This window comes from Parasteatoda tepidariorum, chromosome 5 (assembly GCF_982258835.1).
Source record: "Parasteatoda tepidariorum strain Cologne lab strain chromosome 5, Ptep-v5.0, whole genome shotgun sequence".
Classification (NCBI taxonomy): domain Eukaryota; kingdom Metazoa; phylum Arthropoda; class Arachnida; order Araneae; family Theridiidae; genus Parasteatoda; species Parasteatoda tepidariorum.
Genome location: NC_141759.1, coordinates 97,166,178 through 97,185,980, shown reverse-complemented (window position 1 = coordinate 97,185,980; position 19,803 = coordinate 97,166,178). Strand labels below are relative to the sequence as shown.

At 31.6% G+C, this 19,803-nt stretch overlaps 1 protein-coding gene across 1 annotated transcript; it reads right to left on the bottom strand.

The window, feature by feature from the left end:
- Window positions 1–816: 816 nt before the first annotated feature.
- On the bottom strand, window positions 817–17,351 carry LOC107444396 (glutamate-gated chloride channel alpha). Its single transcript, XM_071185295.2, has 8 exons — window positions 17,151–17,351; window positions 14,946–15,088; window positions 13,998–14,065; window positions 12,590–12,828; window positions 9,169–9,251; window positions 7,077–7,220; window positions 3,305–3,672; window positions 817–1,142 (listed from the first exon to the last, which is right to left on the bottom strand). Exons 1-8 carry the CDS (start codon window positions 17,252–17,254, stop codon window positions 963–965), a joined length of 1,329 nt encoding a protein of 442 aa, XP_071041396.2. The 5' UTR covers window positions 17,255–17,351; the 3' UTR covers window positions 817–962.
- Between the last annotated feature and the right edge of the window lie 2,452 nt (window positions 17,352–19,803).

The following is a 19,803-nucleotide window of genomic DNA, read 5'->3' as shown; positions in this document are numbered from 1 at the left end:
GGCTACAGTGGACCTTAAAATTCAATAAAAATGATCAAAATGTCGATTTTTAGATTTTCACATATTTGGATAGTAGACATCATAAGCTTTCAAACAAAAAAAAATTATTTAAATTGGAGCATTTTTTACGGAGATATTAGCATTTTAATTAGGCCACGCCCCTTTTTTTAATCATGTAAGTACTGAAGTCAGTAGTTGACTGCAGACGGATTTTTAGTTTCGGTTTAAGCTAAAGGCTAATTATTGCAGATAATCTTTAAATTATTTAATTTTTAAATTGCATTTGTCTTACTAAAAGTGGCAGCATATTGACCTAGTTGATAGATTGATTTTATTTATGCTTTTATTTGGTTTAATAACGTTTATTTTAAATGGAGAACACAAGCCGGCTTATTTATGTGTAAGCAATAAATAAACGTATAGGCTAATGTTCTCATTATAAATGCGGCTCGAAAACCCTTTTCAAGTTGAAAAACAACTACTTAGAGAAGGATCTCGACGCTATTAATCGTTTGGCAGAAACGCGAGATCGTTTGGCCAGAGAGGCTTCGAAATCATTCTTTTTAAACAGGCTATCATTAGGAAATTATTCAAGCGATGGCGTTAGCTTTTAACTCGCTTAGTCATTGAAAAGTTGTTGCTACGTGAAAAAAAATAGCGAGATTGTAAAGGTTAAAGGAAGAAAAAAAATGTGTTTAAGTTACAAACCTTTGTCTCAATCAGAACAATTCAGACTAATTCAAGAAGAAGAAAACAAATTTAAAAAATAAATCAATTAGTACACATAAGTAATTAAAAAATTCATAAGACAGAAAATTCGTAAAGAAACGTTTTTATTTATTTACATAACATTAATTCGATTTACTTCAAAAGTACAAAAGCCAGCTAAAATAACTCTTATACCAAGAATAGAATTTAATCTTTTCTTTTAAACTGCATAGTTGGTGTTATCAAGTAAATATCTAGTTTTGTGTTAAATAATACCACCAGTATATTGTGTTGAACACGAAAAATAAAACTGGAAACAATTGTTTACACAATTTGTCCACATTTAAACTTTCTTTGGAACTTAGAGCGTTAGAAGCACTTTTATTCCCTCCGCATTTGATGCACTTGAGATTTAAGGGATCAATTCGGCTGTGCTGAAAAAGAAAAGAAAAGAAATATCATGAAAATTGTGGTAATCAACTGCCGTAACAATAAGTTATAGGTTTTTAATTTATTTACAAACTTATTCGTTCATTCAAAAATTTGGTATAAAAAGATTCACTTATACCTATATTTACTCATTCGGCCATTTAAGGATTCTCTAATAGCACCAATATTTAAAGTTTCGCTCATTCAAGGATTCAATAATACGCATGATCTCTAATTCAGTCATTGCAGGATTCGCTAATACGTAGATTCACTGATCGGTTATTCAAGGATACACTACGAAGATTTAATTATTTGTTTTTTCAAGGATTTACTAATGAGTAGATTTGCTAATTCGGCCATTCAAGGATTCACTAATACGCAGAGTTTCTTATTGGTCATTCAAGGATTCACTAATACGAACATTCACTTATTCGGCCATTCAAGGATTCACTAATACGCAGAGTTTCTTATTGGTCATTCAAGGATTCACTAATACGAACATTCACTTATTCGGCCATTCAAGGATTCACTAATACGCAGAGTTTCTTATTGGTCATTCAAGGATTCACTAATACGAACATTCACTTATTCGGCCATTCAAGGATTCACTAATACGAACATTCACTTTTTCGGCCATTCAAGGATTCACTAATACGAACATTCACTTATTCGGCCATTCAAGGATTCACTAATACGAACATTCACTTATTCGGCCATTCAAGGATTCACTAATACGAATATTCACTTATTCGGCCATTCAAGGATTCACTAATACGAACATTCACTTATTCGGCCATTCAAGGATTCACTAATACGAACATTCACTTATTCGGCCATTCAAGGATTCACTAATACGAACATTCACTTATTCGGCCATTCAAGGATTCATTAATACGCAGAGTTTCTTATTGGTCATTCAAGGATTCACTAATACGAACATTCACTTATTCGGCCATTCAAGGATTCACTAATACGCAGAGTTTCTTATTGGTCATTCAAGGATTCACTAATACGAACATTCACTTATTCGGCCATTCAAGGATTCACTAATACGCAGAGTTTCTTATTGGTCATTCAAGGATTCACTAATACGAACATTCACTTATTCGGCCATTCAAGGATTCACTAATACGAACATTCACTTTTTCGGCCATTCAAGGATTCACTAATACGAACATTCACTTATTCGGCCATTCAAGGATTCACTAATACGAACATTCACTTATTCGGCCATTCAAGGATTCACTAATACGAATATTCACTTATTCGGCCATTCAAGGATTCACTAATACGAACATTCACTTATTCGGCCATTCAAGGATTCACTAATACGAACATTCACTTATTCGGCCATTCAAGGATTCACTAATACGAACATTCACTTATTCGGCCATTCAAGGATTCATTAATACGCAGAGTTTCTTATTGGTCATTCAAGGATTCACTAATACGAACATTCACTTATTCGGCCATTCAAGGATTCACTAATACGAACATTCACTTATTCGGCCATTCAAGGATTCACTAATACGAACATTCACTTATTCGGCCATTCAAGGATTCACTAATACGAACATTCACTTATTCGGCCATTCAAGGATTCACTAATACGAACATTCACTTACTCGGCCATTCAAGGATTCACTAATACGAACATTCACTTATTCGGCCATTCAAGGATTCACTAATACGAACATTCACTTATTCGGCCATTCAAGGATTCACTAATACGAACATTCACTTATTCGGCCATTCAAGGATTCACTAATACGTATGATCTCTAATTGACTTCGTCTACCATTGAAGATATTTTACATCAGCACCGTGGTCGGTGCGAGCCGAGTGCAAAATTCGTATCACTCAGTCATCGCTGAAATACGAACCCCGGTTACCTGATTTGGAGGCGAGTGCTCTAACCCCTGAGCCACCACTGCACACTTAATATCATTAACATTCCACGAAATGCAGCAGATTTGAGATCATAAATTATAGTATTTATTTACTTTAATTAAAACGAAATTATCTGTTTGATAATATCACCATTCTCAATGAGATGTAGTAAGCAGCTGTAAGCCGTCTAACCGGAAGATGTGGAGATGAGCAGCTTGTTTATGTTTACATTTGTATTGAAAACACCATTCATACAAGACAATCATAAGTTACTTACCACCATTATCTTGGTTCCTTTCTGGTCTGTCTTCTCCATATTCTTTGTTGAAAAATGGTGCGCTATGGGAAAAAGTAAGAGGGCCAGTAGAACAAACAGGGTACACACCCCGACCCAGACATCAATGGCAGTCACATAAGGGATGGGTGGCAGAGAAGTTCGAACGAAATTCGCTGTAGTCAGCAATGTCAGGAGGGTGGTCACCCCAAGGGTCACACGAGCTGGAATTGCGTTGACTGGTAACCAGAAAGCGAGCCATGAGACAATGACGATGAAGCCTGTTATGGAGTATGAGTATCCGATGTGATATCCATTGTTGCGTTTCAATGTAAACGTTGCGTTGACGCAAGAGAATGAACCTGAAACATCTGAATTGACGAGAGTACTTGAGTTATAAAGTTTATTGTAAAGTTTTTTGAGTTATAAAGTAAACAAATTTCTTCATGGATTTTAACTATATAAATTTTAATGACGAAGTCTAAAATTTTAAGAAAATCGATCAAATAGTTCTTGAGAATTGAAAAATTAGAAATATATCTCTTTCAACTCCATTCATTTCTTAAAAAATGAAATTAACATAAAGGAAATCAAAATTTTAGCTCGTCACTTACCTAAACTATTGGAAAGTTAGACACTATATGAAAGTTCGACACTATTTGGAATGTAAGTTACTTACATTCCAAATTGTGTCTAACTTTCACATTTCGAGGCTCAAGAATCTAATCCGCCGAAAAAAAAGATATATTTATTCAAAGAAAATACGTTTTTGTGTCTGATTTCATAAATTAAGATATCGTCTAAACAAAATAAACATACTTAGATTGTTCTCTTGAATAGTTATCCTTGAGGTACCATGAATACGAAGATTAAAAATCTAATTATTAGATCAAAACTCATTGATGTGTTAATTATTTATATTATTATTCTGCGAGAGATTCATAAAAATTATAATAAACAACATTATTCGTTTATTCTGATACAAAATGTAATTAATACCTGACAATCTAATTTCAACATTGCGTTTTGCACTTAACTAAATTATAAATGCATGAATTTCTATTTAATTTAATCTAATTATTACATAACTAAAAACTAACTCAGTGGCACGACAGCCCATAGAGGGCCAAGGCCTACTGTGCCCATCTTAGTTTTCCTGACCTTGGGCTCTGGGGTGCAGGAGCAGGTGTTCCGGTTAGGTGGTCAGCCGAACGCGGAACCCCCAGTGCTTAGTTCCCAAGCATGCTTGGTACTCATTTATCTACCCACTGAAGGGATGAAAGGCTGAATCCACCTTGCCCGGCCAAGGATCGAACCAAGGACCTGTGCCATATTATATGACTAAAAATTCTAATATCTGGAGATCACAAAACTCTATGTAAGTGTAAGTGTTCATGCAAAATTAAACTTGAAAAAAAACTTTACCATTTATTAATAAAATTGTCCTAATACTACTAATATTTTCCTTCGTACAATTTGCTGTCGAAAGATCTTGATACAGTATTCGCGATTGCATGTAAATATAAAGAAATTTCGCTACAAATGTCTGATTTTTCCATTAATAAAGTCAATATTTTATTTTAATCTCAGAACGATTTCTAACTATTCGAATATAACTATTTTTAGTCTAACGTACGACAAATATATTTACTTGATTCCAATATAATCATTCTCTGAAAAAAAACTTAAACTAAAAATATATATAAATTATTCATGCAACTAAATATCATGCAAGAATTAAAGAAACGTGGAAAAACGTAATGTTGACCCATTTTTTAACGTATTTCTCCAGTTGTACCTTTTTGAGCTTAAATATACGTACACAAATCTAAGCTCCATTTTCGTATGTTTTGTAATTTCCAATAAAATCCGAATGAATATTTATAGCAAATTTTCTTAAAAAAATACGTTAATTGAAATATTTAATGTCCAGACTTCACGTCATGTTGATTTTTCTCTGGCATGTTTGTTTCTCTTACTCTTTCTTTACTATGACAGATCAAACAAATTAAACTTGGGCAAACGTCAAAGGTACAGTGAAATACTGACACGGTTTAAACGCTTAGACACGTGGTTTAAACATAGCGTGTTGTCTTTAAAAAAATATTTTTGAAGGTCATGCAAGATTTACTTTTGAGTATCGATATATATCACGTAAGTAAACCGTAAAATAAAAATGATTTTTAAAAAAAGTATTTTTTTGGTATAAAAAAAACTCAAATAAAATAATATTTTCGAAAATTTTAAAATTATGAAAATAAATTTTCAATTTTTCGAATTTTTTATAACTAATTTTTAATTTAAAAAATAAGACAATCTTTGAGATAAATTAAGCCAAAGATTAAGTTATTTTTTTTACTTATTGGTGTTTTTCAAAGCTCTTTCGCCAAGGAGAAAAAAAAGTCTATCCTGAAACTCGATAAAAAAAGTATAATACCGAAATTTAATACGAATTTATTTTTTTAATTATAAAAAATTATAATTATTTTAAAAAAATTGGTGAAATGTGAAAATTGATTTGGCGAAATAAAAAAAATAAATATTGATGACTGTTTAAAGAAAATGGCCAATTTGGCGTGAGATCTTGAAATTTTACACAAAAGGGAACTATTTTCCATAAAGAAAATTTTTTCATCGAGATGAAAATTTTTAAAATCAGTGAATGATTCGTGCTTTTTAACTCATTTTCATATGCCCCCCCCCCCCTCAAAAGAAAAAAAAAAGCATGACTGCCTCAAGTTTTCAAAAATTCGATCACAAAGACGTTTCATTTTCAAGAAATAATAATAATATTTAAAAAAAACAGTTGAATTTATTGTTTTTTCATTGGCAATTTTATTTCCTGAGCAGGAAAATATATAGTCCATAGTTTAAAGAGACAATAAATGCTATATATTTGTATTTTAGACTATAAACTCATTGTGTGTGCACTAAAATACTAATGTAACCTTCAGTCTAAGCATATAATAGTATTTATCTATTTTGCAGACTCGTGTAAATTCAGCCATTTATTTATTTTTGTTTAAATTTTTATTTAAATCAAATAAAAATATTAAAAAAATGGTTGGAATTTACTATTTTAAAAAATGGCAATTTTATGACCTGTGCAGGCAAAATGGATAAGTACCAATTTAACTTAGTCTAATATGTGAATATAACTTTTAATCTAAACATTTAACTTTGTCTAAAATACAACTCTAACTTTTAGTCTACACACTTAAATCGTTCTTAAAATATGAATGTAACTTTTTGCCCAAACATGTAACTTAATTTAAAATACGAATACAATTTTTAGTCTAAACATATAGCGATTAAAATTCGAATATAATTTTTAGCCTTTGAACTTAACGTTACCTAAAATACGAATACAACTTTTAACTTATTCTAAAATGCTAACTTTTTATCTAACAGTGTAACTTTGTCTAAAATACGAATACAACCTTTAGTCTAAACATGTAACTTAGTCTAAAATACAAGCATATCTTTTAGTCTTTGCATTTAACTTAATCTAAAATACGAATCTAACTTTTAGTTTAAACATTTAACTTAGTATAAAATATGAAAACAACTTTTAGTCTAAACACAAAACGTTTCAAATTCGAATATAACTATTGGTCGTTACACTTAACTTATTTTAAAATACGTATACGACTTTTGATCTAAGCATCTGACTTAGTCTGACGATTCTAAAAATATTGTAGCATCTGCAACAAAGAGTTGATTCGAAGTCCACAACAGTTCTTAAAAAAAGAAACAGCCTTTTTTTCTTGGTTACCTGGTCCTTCATAAGAAAGTTTCCAAGATCCAAACCTTACGGGTCGTTGCAGAATAAACTTGTGTTGACCATCGTCTTCATGATCTAAAATCCCAACACCATTTTTTGACCATCTCAAAATAAGTTCCTCCTCTGTTAGCGAATCTGTTTTTAAAGAAATAAATACATTTACTTAACTTTAAAATTGTTACTCTATCATATAAAAAAAAAATTTTTTTAAACATTTCTTAAGAATAACTTGTTAAAATTAACTCCGAATTATCTTTATATCTTAAAAACCATTGCTGTAAGTAAAATGATGTTCAAACAGTAAAAAATGAGATTCTCTGTTACAAATGCCTATATACCTATATATATACTATACCTGTATACTATACAGGGTTATTCATAATTCCCTCCGGGGTTTCGAAGCATTATAGTAAAAAAACGAAGACGAATATGGCAAAAAAGAACATATGAAATTATTCCGAAAGTATTCAAGTTTTAATTTAAGCAGTTGCCGGTAGATGGCAGTAACATGTACCACTGAAGCCTATACGATTTACTATAACCCTTCGAGAAACCGAAGGGAATTATGAATAACCCTATATATATACTATATATTATACCTATTTTTTCTGACTCTCTAATTGCAAGCAATAATATATTTTGCTATTTTTTTAATTTAAGCAGTTGCCGGTAGATGGCAGTAACATGTACCACTGAAGCCTATACGCTTTACTATAACCCTTCGAAACCCCGAAGGGAATTATGAATAACCCTATATATATACTATTTACCTATACATATACTATATATTATACCTATTTTTTCTGACTCTCTAATTGCAAGCAATAATATATTTTGCTATTTTTATATATAAAAAACAATCTAATAGTTACTAAAATAATTTGTAGGATTGTCAGAATTATGTTTGTACTAAACTATAAAATCTAAAAAAAGTAGCTTGAATTTTTCCATTCGTATTTTAAAACTTATCAGCAATTGGTTTTGTAAATTAAATAAATTTCAATAATGAATAACTATTTCTCTAATTTCCCTTTTTGAGTATTTCGTCATATCTCCAGAACTAATGAAACGAATTAAAAACATTTTTGCACACAGTAATAACACTTGTTTATCTATTTGATATAAACATATTATGCTACCATTTTTCTCATATAGATGTGTTTCATATAAAGATCAATTTCAATAGTTGGTCAGTAACAGATTGATGTATAAATAGTGTCTTAAAATTTATAATTTCAGCTACATAGTTTTAAATAGCATACCATACGTTGTACTTCATTTTCAACTACTACAATTTCTCAGAATTTTTTTACAGTTTAAAACTTTAAAAATATTTAAAATAGAAGAGTATTTATTTAAGTGATTGATAATTACAAGAATAATATATAGAGAGATTTATATTATCCTTGTATACAGGATAATATATGCAGAGTGTCTTAAAACTTACTGAGCAGCTATATAGTATTTCTAAACAGTATACTGTAGTACTTGGTTAATGATCAGGAGACTAATCATTAGAGTTTAGTTATTTTAGTATTTATTAACATCGACAATATTAAAGTATAAAGAAGTGGAATATAAATCAGCGCAGCGCGTCTTGCAGCAGAGACAGTTAAGATTGCTCTGGCCAATGAGAAGTTCAAGTTCTTGATCGTAACTGTCGCGGTTACGATTAAGTTGAGTCACCGCAATACCATACATTGTTTTCAATTACAACAATCAACGATTCCTCAAAATTTTTTTATAATTTAAATCTTAAAATATTTTTTTAAGAAAGACTACTGCATATATTCAAGTGATTGATACTTACAAGGATAATATATACGGATTATCCTTGTATATAGGATAATATATACAAATATATACAGGATAATGTATATAGATATGGGTAATATATGCAGAGTGTCTTAAAATTTATTGCGCATCTATATTATATTTCTAAATAGTATATCATACATTTTTCTTCGTTTTCACTGTAAAAATTTAGTAATTATTTCTTTATATGTAATTCTTAAAATAATAAGAAATTTCAGTCTTAAAATATTTCAAAAGAAGATTATATATTCAAGAGATTGATACTTACAAGGGCAAATCAATAATGGGCACTTTTGTGTATCCAGAGGATAGTGAATTAAGTTCATGGGACATCTCAGAGTTACGGATAATCTGAATTTTAAAAAAAAAATAGTTAACAATTTATTCCACACTGAATGCATTGTCCAATATTTCATTGGGTTGTTCGGAAAATAATTTTTAAGAAAATGAAAGGATATTTTCTTATAGTGAATAAATACACTCTATAACAAAAAAATCGATGCACCAAGAAAGAGTTGTCTGATTGAAACGAAAATTACTGGATAGGAAGACAATGTACAGAATAGTAAATGATTAAAATTTCAGAACAATTGAATAATTTATTGCAGAGTTACAGTAACAAGTTCAACAAGGTGTTGATCCGCCTCTATCCTGGATACAAGATGCCACATGGCGTGGCACAGACCGATAAAGCTCCCGGATGGTCTCTTATGGTATTTCCTGCCAAATTCGATCCAATTGTCGAACGAGGTCATCAACATTCCGTGCCAGGTGCAATCGCCTTCCCATCATATCCCAAACATGCTCGATGAGAGAGAGATCTGGTGATCTGACAGGCCAAGGAAGAGTTTGACAAGCTTGCAGACAGTTCATAGCTACACGTGCCGTATGTGGTCTGGCATTGTCCTGCTGAAAAACCAGCCCAGGGTGCTGCAAAAGGAACGGTAGCAAAACAGGTCTTAGGATGTCGTCGACTACCGCTGTGCAGTAAGTGTACATCTAATGACGACCAAAGGGGTCCGGCTGTCAAAGGAAATGGCACCCCAGACCATGATGCCTGGTTGAGGGCCGGTGTGGCGTGCAATAGTGAAGGCAGGATCCCCCTCTGCCCTGTGCGTCTCCAAACACGTCTTCGATGATGGTCAGGACGCAGGTACGAAATTTGATGGTACGAAATTTCAAAGCAATCAGATGATTGCTTCTTGGTGCGTCGATTTTTCTTTTTTTGTTATAGAGTGTATTTTATTAATTCATATATCGTCCATTCTGGCTCAATACTTTCTGCTAACTTTCTGCATGAGTAGCATGATTCCATGCGAATAAAATTTTTGTTACTTATTGGCTAAAAAACTGATTCATGTGATTTTTGACCTTCTTATTTGAATTAAAGGTTTTACCATCTAAAAACTTTTGTACAGACCGGAACATTGTTGAAAAGCATTTTTATCTTTTCGATAGTAAAAAAAACGGAAAATATGCTTTTAAATATGTTTTTCACTTTCCATATTTAAAATCGCAGAAACCAAAACCTTTTTCGTAGAATTAATTTTTCACAAGCAAACCTAGTCATATCATTTATCAAAATATGTAATCATTAAACAACTTAGTGTTTAGTTGTCTGTGATAAAACATATTCAAGTTCTCCGTTGGGAAAAAATTATATTACTTTCTGAACAACCCAATAATTGCGTGAATTCTTGAATTAAGAGACCCTTGCTCTTACAATCTTAGGTATTAGATAAATTCCGTACTTTCTTTATTATTCCTTTGCATTAGATCCCGCATTTTTTTTAACAAACTTTTGATGATATATTATCATTTGACTAAACTATACCTTTAAGTAAAGATAAAAAAAATTAGGTCATCTCTTTATTATATCCCTTTGTATCACCGCGTTACATATCTGCAACATACATGAAAATTCAATCCTATAATGAGGTGGATTTACCTATAAAATCGAACTAAATTCAGGTAAAGAAAATATTGCTAACTCGGGGAAACCAAATCTTGGTGCAGCTACCAATATTATAATGCGCTTATGAAGAATTGTTCCACGACATAATTGCAGGATATACAATTTTTTTTTACAACAATCCCCTTGATTGTATATTTGGCTAAGGAGGGATTGAAAAATGTGGTGTGAGACTTTGTTACCATAAAAACAACAATTTCAAAATTTTTCACATGAAGTTTTAAATATATTGGAATTTTTGTGCTATTTTTCACGATATTGGAGATGTTCAACAAATGCTTTTTATCAATAAATTTTTAATTTTAGGGTCTTAATTTTTTAATTATTTTTTACACTCTTATTCTAACATCCGCGTAAATATTTCTTAAATGAGAATTGTTGAGTTACAAAGGGTTAAGATGAGAATGTTTTTAATTACTTTTCGATAAACACTGGATAATTTTTGAACTTCTACGGATTATTTCGCAAAAATAAAAAGCAATAAGAAATTTTATTATGTACAGGCGTCTGTTTCAATTTTTTTTAAATATCTTTATTTTTTTTAAAAAACTGATGAAAATGAATTTGGAGATATATTAGTTTCAAACTAATTTGAAAATAAAATTTCCGGTAGATCAAACAGAAATCAACCTTTCTAGCACAATTTTATATTAGTTTCAAAATTTCTAGAATGCTGAAAGTTGGTATCAAAATTTCCAGTTTAGCATCGTACTGTTCACAAAATTTACAATATGTGCCATTCCATGTTGTAGAAAAGACACCACTTAAGAAATCAAGATAAATCAAAAAAATAAAAAAGGAAAAAGTCGGAATCACCTTATTACGATTACTGATCATCCATTGGTCAAATACTTTTTCTTTCTGGATTGACTCCGTTAAACGCCACAACATTTCAAATCATGGGTTGCAAAAACTGTCTCCATTGATGCTTGTCGTCGGATTTAATTTCAAATTCCACCTATGTACGTGTTTCAAGACGTCCCAAATACTTTTCCTGCTTCAGTATTCATATTTATATTGAAATCACCGTCAAGACAGTAATTATACGTTAATAATAAAAAGAATATAAAAATACTTTAAATTATTATTATGTAAATACATTAAAAATGCCTGCTGGTGGAAATAAAAATAAACAAACAGCAGCGGTCGCCATAGCAACGCATGCAATGACGACGCATGCGCACTGTTTACTATTACTCTTGAACACAGTTGAAAGGTATGATAACGTCCAAATTGTCAGACTATGAATTTCAATGAACAAGGTTCGAGTAAGAGTCAGAGATCACGAGTTCGAAAAACCTCTGAAAGAGGGAGTTCGAACATTTAAAAATAATTTAACGACAGAATTTGCATAGTATTAATTTTGAGTGTGTAAGTACCCTCATTATGCAACTGTTATTTTGTATATATATATAACAAATCAAGATTGGATTTGGAGTTTGTTTCGCTTGATTTTCATGACTGTATGTATTGAATTCGTTACCTCATGTTATGGAGAGGATTGTTCTTCTTTTATGATGTATAAGTTTAGTTATGATTTTTCTTGCTTTATAAAAGTTCTGATTAGTTCAAAGATGACTTTTTTCATTATGCTTGCTAGGCATTTTCCACAACGCACTGAACTCTGCCAGCACAAATAAGATGTGCACCCCATCAAACCCAAAACAACACCCATTTTTCCAATGAGTAATAAGTTTGTACTAAATGAGGCGGATACCTTTTGCTGAGAAGGACTCTTCCTGTGGCATGCAAGTATACCATCCCATTTCTTAGAGGCTGATCGTGCTGTCTTGCCAGTCTTGAGTTCAGAATGTAGAGATCTGGTGTCCATAGCTCATCGAATCTTTTCTTCAAGTCGAAACTGTCGTCACAATCTTTCTTTTCGTCTCGGCACTCGGGAGTCATGAGGCGACTGTCATACCAGTAGAACGTCATTCGAGAATCAATAACAAATTCCTTCAAATTAAAACATATGCAGGGTGATTATAAATTAACTTCTCCAACAACATTCACTGTAAAAAATGTTTGCTTATGTCAACAGAAAAAACGATGTTAACTACTTTACACCGAAATAGTGTAGTGTAGCGCCATACTTATTTCCATGTCAAGAATGAATAACATTCGAGAATCAGTAACAAATTCCTTCAAATTAAAACATATACAGGTTGATTATAAATTAACTTTTCCAACAACATTCATCATAAAAAATGGCTGTGTATCTCAACAGAAAAAATGCTGTTTACTACTTTACACCGAAATAGTGTAGTGAAGCGCCATACTTAACTCCATGTCAAGAATCAATAACATTCGAGAATCAATAACATATTCCTTCAAATTAAAACATATACAGGGTGATTATAAATTAACTTTTCCAACAACATTCACTGTAAAAAATAATTACGTATGTCAACAGAAAAAACGATGTTAACTACTTTACACCGAAATAGTGTAGTGATGCACTATACTTAACTCTTGGATTTCGCGTTTCAGTACACCAATGTTCTTTTATTCAGTGTAAAGTAGCTGCCAATATTTTTGTTATTCAATAGCATTACAATTTATAATTAAAATAAGATGAGATACACATAAGAGTTAGTGAAGTTATTTTTACAATACAATATTAAGTTAGAATCATTAATTTAGAATGTATACATACACTAACTGTTTAAGAAAAAAAGTTTGTAAATCAAACATCCACATAGAACAAGAGAATCTTTAAACGAATTCAAACTGGGCTTAACAGGACAGAATCGGATAGAAATTATATATTATGCAAGTAGTTAATACAGTGAGATATTTAAAAAAAAGAGTTTGTACTGTGGGTATGAATTTCGATGGAAAAAATTTTACGTTGCCAACTTCAAAACTCTGCAACTATAATCATAACCGTGAAAGCTAGTTGATCATTTTCAGTACCAGATCAGTTGATCATTTTCAGAATGCATACTGTACAACTACTTTTGTACCAAATTTTATTCGATATTTTTTCACTATGTATCCGGCAGAGAATCAATTATTGATAACGTAATTTCATAATTACCTTGTTAAAATTATAAAGCTCAACTTTCGAAGAAAAACACAATCCTATGGTTATTATAATTATTATTATTATTTCCAATACTTACCATTTTGGCATCATTGATATCATCCAAGCTCAGAAGTTGCAAATTAACATAAACAATGGTTGGTTCATCTGAAATTAAATCATTAAGTAACATTAAAGAATGTTTCAAAATTCCATCATAAAAAAATTTAAAGAGAAAAAGCCGTTAATGTTACATAAAAATGTTTAAGGTATTTTTTATATCTCTCTTCCTTTTTAAGCTAAAAAAAACAAGCAGAGAATCTGTGAAATAAGAAGAGAATTTAAAAAAAAAATTTATGAATAAAAAAATTGTGATTGCCGCAGGGCGATCACAGGCTACCCATTGGCATCGTTTTTTTTTTTGTTTTTTTTTTTTTCTTGCTTCAACTCTAACCTTTGGGACCGTGTCAATCAGTTAAGGACCCTCTTTATTTGTGATAGTCACCTGAGTCAGTATTGAAAACGATCCAGTTTGAACTGTATTTCAGAATTTCTGATTCTTAATTAAAACAATAAAAACAAAAATATCGTTCAAATGATGAAATTCTCTTTTATGCACAACTCAAGAAGTATTTAGGGGATCTGTCTGGTCCCATATCTCAAAAATAAACTCTCCAACTTAATGCTTAACAAAATTAAAAGTGAAAAAAAGAATTCTAAAAAAAATTATCAAACAGCAGCGGTTGCCATAGCAACGCATGCAATGACGACGCATGCGCACTGTTTACTATTACTCTTAAGCAGTTGAAAAGTGTGATGACGTCCAAATAAAGTGAGCACGCCATCAAACTCAAAACAAGACCCGTTTTGCCAATAGAGGAAAAAAATCAGGAAATTGGACTTACAAAAGATTTCTCTTTTCCCGTAGTCGAAGTTAAATAGTGCAGAAATTTTACATATCAGTAGTGGTAGATATACGTGTCCATTACTATTTTTCCTTCTGATAGAAAGGGTAAAGTTTCATTATACTATTAAAACTTATGCTCACTTGTAGCGTGGGTGGGAGAAGAACTAGAATCATAATGAACGAACAACGAATCTATGAGCTGCGAATGATCTTCATGGTGTTGCTCTTCTTCAGAATGATCTTCTTCGTGGCCTTCATCTACGTTCTCTTCATCAGCCGATCTCCTTTTATTATATAGCAAAGAAAAAACAAACAAGTTATAAAAGACATAGAATTGTGAAAAATTAAAAAGATCGTGTAACACTTTTTATTGGGTTGCCAAAAAAGTTGCCGAATTCAAAGGAAAATTGAAACTACACAAGGTTAAATTTTAATAGATTTTGGCAAAAAAATTTTGGATAAATTTTGGTTTGCAAAGATTTGTTAAATTTGGGTTAAATTTTGGTAAAGATTGGTAAAATTTTGGAAAGATTTGCAAAAATTGCAAAGATTGGTTAAATTTTGGTAAAAAAAAATGTTGCCTAATTTTGGTTTGCAAAGAAAAAAACAAAGAAATTATAAAAGACATTGAATTAAAAAACATTAGAAAAAATCGTGTAATACTTATTACTGGGTTGTCAAGAAAGTTACCGAATTTGAAGAAAAATTGAAACTATACTAGGTAAAATTTTGGTAGATTTTGGTTAAATTTTGGTAAAGATTGGTTAAATTTTGGCAAAGATTAGTTAAATTTCGGAAAGATTTGCAAAGATTAATTAAATTTTAGTAAAAAAATTTTGGTTTGTAAAGAAAAACCAAACAAATTATAAAAGACATAGAATTAAAAAACATTAAAAAGATATTGTAACACTTACTACTGGATTGTCAAAAAAGTAACCGAATTTGAAGAAAAATTGAAACTACACATGGTTAAATTTTGGCATACATTTATTAAATTACATCGTAATCTTTTTATTCGGTCTTTCTACGTTTGTCAGAAAACTTGAAAATTTCCGGAAGACCACCTTTAGGCGAAATGAGAATTGCAAAAGTTGGCGATTTTTCTTGGTGGCATTAAAAGAAATGGAATATTATTTCCGATGCCAGATGTTCTACGGAAAAAGCAATTTATAAACTACCGATGGATAAATTTCAGTTACCTAATAGAAAATTCTTTACAAAAGTATTTTTCCTGATGGAGTTCATAGCGTGCAAAAAAAAAAATTAAAGGACCACCCAGAATAACTTTTGATGTAATGATCGGATCTTTACTTTTTAGGACTTAGTTTTAATGGTTCGAGGGGATGATCTCAAATATGCCAATTCATGAGTACAGACGATATTTTAAGCTACGATATCATACTCAAAAACGTACTTTTTCTGAAAGAAATATACCTTTTTCATGAGATTTCTGATCCCTAAGATATAGGGTGTAGTCTCAATCTTGGAAATATTGTCCTAATTATTTGGTCAGGTCAACGTTTCAAAGTTTGGAATATTTACCATGGAACTCTTAACGTTAGTTTTATTTTTTTGCGTATTTCGCCATATCTCGAGAACTTTTTAAGCGAATTGAAAAATTCCTGCTTTTAGTGAATATTTATTATTTTGTTTAATTATAACTGAAAAAATTTTAAATTGTAAGGCATAAAATTATTGATATCATTTTAAAGAATGTAACTATGTTTGACAAGATACAAATTTTTAGCGAATTCGGTCTCATAGTTTGTGTCAATTCGACTACTAATAATAATAATTCTGTGACCTGCTGAGTATTTTATTTCACATTTCATTTATTCATTAATTAGTTTATTCTTTGATTCATAGATCTGTTGATATGCTCACTTTTGACTAGCTGATTTATCAATTTACTCATTCTTTAATTTTTAAAACAAATTGTTTAACTTATTCATTAATTAGATAATTTGTATATTATCTAATCAGTTCATTGTCTCGTGCACTAATTGCTCTGAAGCTTGTATAAATCGGCCATCCACTGTCATATGAGTTATGAGAACGTGTTCCAACTGAAAATTGCTGTAAATAGACAAAAAGAAATTTTTGTCTATTTACCTTGTTTTTTCCTTGTTAAAGGCATAACAACAAATTTCGCCCATTTACGGTAATGTTTATTATTTTTTAAAATTCGAAATAAACATATTTTATACGCCCGTTAAATGTTTATCGTCTGTTTTTTAGCCCACTCACTAAGTAATTTGCTCATTGAGAATCGTCTGCTCGACGCAAGTAAAATGATAAACGAGGTTCAGCTTACATCGAAGTTTTTAAATTTTATGCCATACTTACCTCTCTCTAAGATTTTCATAAAATCCCTTATCGCCAAGAGCACCAAAACACTTTTCTATATAAATGCAACACCAAAATAAAACAAATGATTTCATATATTGCATCTGTTATCATACTACGAATCGTTGAAAAACGTTCGTTGATTTTTTGAAATCGTCTGCAAACGAACTTACTATTCATCGATCATTTTGTTACAAATGTCGAGAGTTAGGCGAAGCAACTTTCTTAAATACGATATTTTTTATTCTATTTAAATAAAACAGCACGCGATGAGAGAAAATTTATTTAAAACTGCACGAATTTACGATGTCGAAGGCGTATTTTATTGAATTATTGTTTTACAAACATAGTGTTGGTATTGAAGTAAAGAAGAATAATCGAAATCCTTATTTTAGGCCAACAAATGGAGTAAAAGAAAGCTGGTGCGGCACGAAAGCTTTGGCAAATCAGTCTTAAATGTTAAGAAAATTACAAAATTAGGCCGAATAGCTGAATAATCATGCATGCTAATGTTTTGGAGTAATGGCTTTCAGAATTATAATGAACAAGAATATTGTTCTAGGAAAATATAGATTGGGTTTTTTCCTCATTACTTACAGAATATAATGCTTGTTAGTAAACACTTTGGTTTGAGATTTGAAAAAATAACAATAATTTGCCATGTAAAACTATCATAATATAATTAACATTAAGAATGCAGAATATTGCAATAATGGTTCAGTTCCAAATTTCGCAAATTTTTATGGGAGAAAATTATGTGCTTTAAGTAAATTTTTAAAGCATTAGTGGAAAATTCTTTTATCTAATAAATAATTAATTGCCTGTTTCATTATAACATTCTTATTCTTTGCAGTATTTTACTTTCATACTGTTTCATTGGAAAATCTTTAAAAACATTTTACCATTTTTAAAGACCGTTATTACTCATTTCGAAAATGGCGCACTTGTGTTTAAGAAAATTTTGTAGGTACAATGCAAAAAAAAAGGAAATAAAAAAGTGCAATTTCCTTTTTTTGACTTTTGATCAAATCTTTCTTCACATATTACGACACAAATTCTAAATTAGGAAATTCTAAGCTGAAACGCACTGTTTAATTAATGCAGACAATACTTAAAGTGACGTCATTAGACACAAAAAAGTAATGTCTCTACTGAACAAGATTTGATCATTTTGATTAAATTAATTTGAATTGATTAGAGGATTTCTAAGGATTTGAGTTCTTGGCCCTCAAAATATCGGGTCAAATGTCAAGCCGAAAGGATCGATCTGTCTTGCATATTTTGCAGAACATTTAATTTTTAAAACTGAATAATGACGAAATTTAAAATTTCTTTAAGTACCAATAAGGCACTTATTTATAAGGCGATTAGTCTGACGGCAAGGGGACTCTAACCCATAATCCGTCTACCACTGAGGATATTTCACGTCAGCACTGTGGTCGGTGCAATCCGAATGCGAATTCTTATCAACCAGCCATTTCTGGGATTCGAACCCGGTTCACGTCATTGGAAGGCGAACGCTCTATCACCTGAGCCGTCGCGGCTCCTTCTGTGTGATTTTATTTTATTTTATATCCGTCGTTGAACAGCTGACCCAATTTTGGGTTTACGACTACTGAGCCTACAACTCCGTAGCCCTGTAATTTTGAATCAATCCAGAAAATAAGGAAATTCCTGGATCAGTACCCCCAGAGATATTGATTTGTTATGGGAAGATGGAGGACTTTGTGACTCGACAGATTTAACGCGCATCAGTCACCATTTACTACACGGGGAGTCTTCGGCTGGTGGGGATCGAACCCACGAACTCTTGGACATGGGCCCAGTGCCCTACCAACCAGGCTATCCCGACCCCCTTTGTGTGATTGTGTGAATGTTACCCGCCTGAGCCTCGATGGCTCAGGAGATAGAACGTTCGCCTTCCAATGAGACGAACCGGGTTCGAATCCCAGTCGATTCGAATTCCGCATCCGGCTTGCACTGACAACAGTGCTGACGTGAAATATCCTCAGTGGTAGACGAATCATGGGTTAGAGTCTCCTTGCCGTCAGGCTAACCGTGGGAGGTTCTCGTGGTCTTCCTCTCCATGTAACGCAAATGTGGGTTAACTCCATCAAAAAATCCTCCTCGAAGGCAACTTTCTCCCAATACTCGATCCAGAAGTTCCCTTGTCCCCTGGATAGGGTTCAAAATTACAAGGCTACGGAGTTGAACATTGTCTTAAACCCATAAAATTGGGTCGGCTGTTCAATGACGGTTATAAAATAAAATATTATCCGCCTATAAACGGGTTTGTGGTTGTATGACGTGGGTGACGCTACTCCATTGCCGTAGCTTAGCAACAGGTGCCCACTGGCTAGCGATAAGAGAGTAGCAACTCTAGAATTTCTGAGGCAAAAAATGGAAAACAGACCCAAGTGAAACTAGACCCACCCATTTAAAAAAATATTTAGGAGATTTCTCATATTTTGCTTTTTATCACTAAAACGTCTGGCAGTCTTAAGAGAATGTTTGTAAATGTACAAAATAAATATTTTAAGTAATATTTAAGCTGACTGCGGTAAAAACTACCTTGGTCCAAATTTGAAATAAATGGACTGTCAAAATACTCTCTTATTCTACCTTTTTTTTTAATCCACCATTAATAATAAAA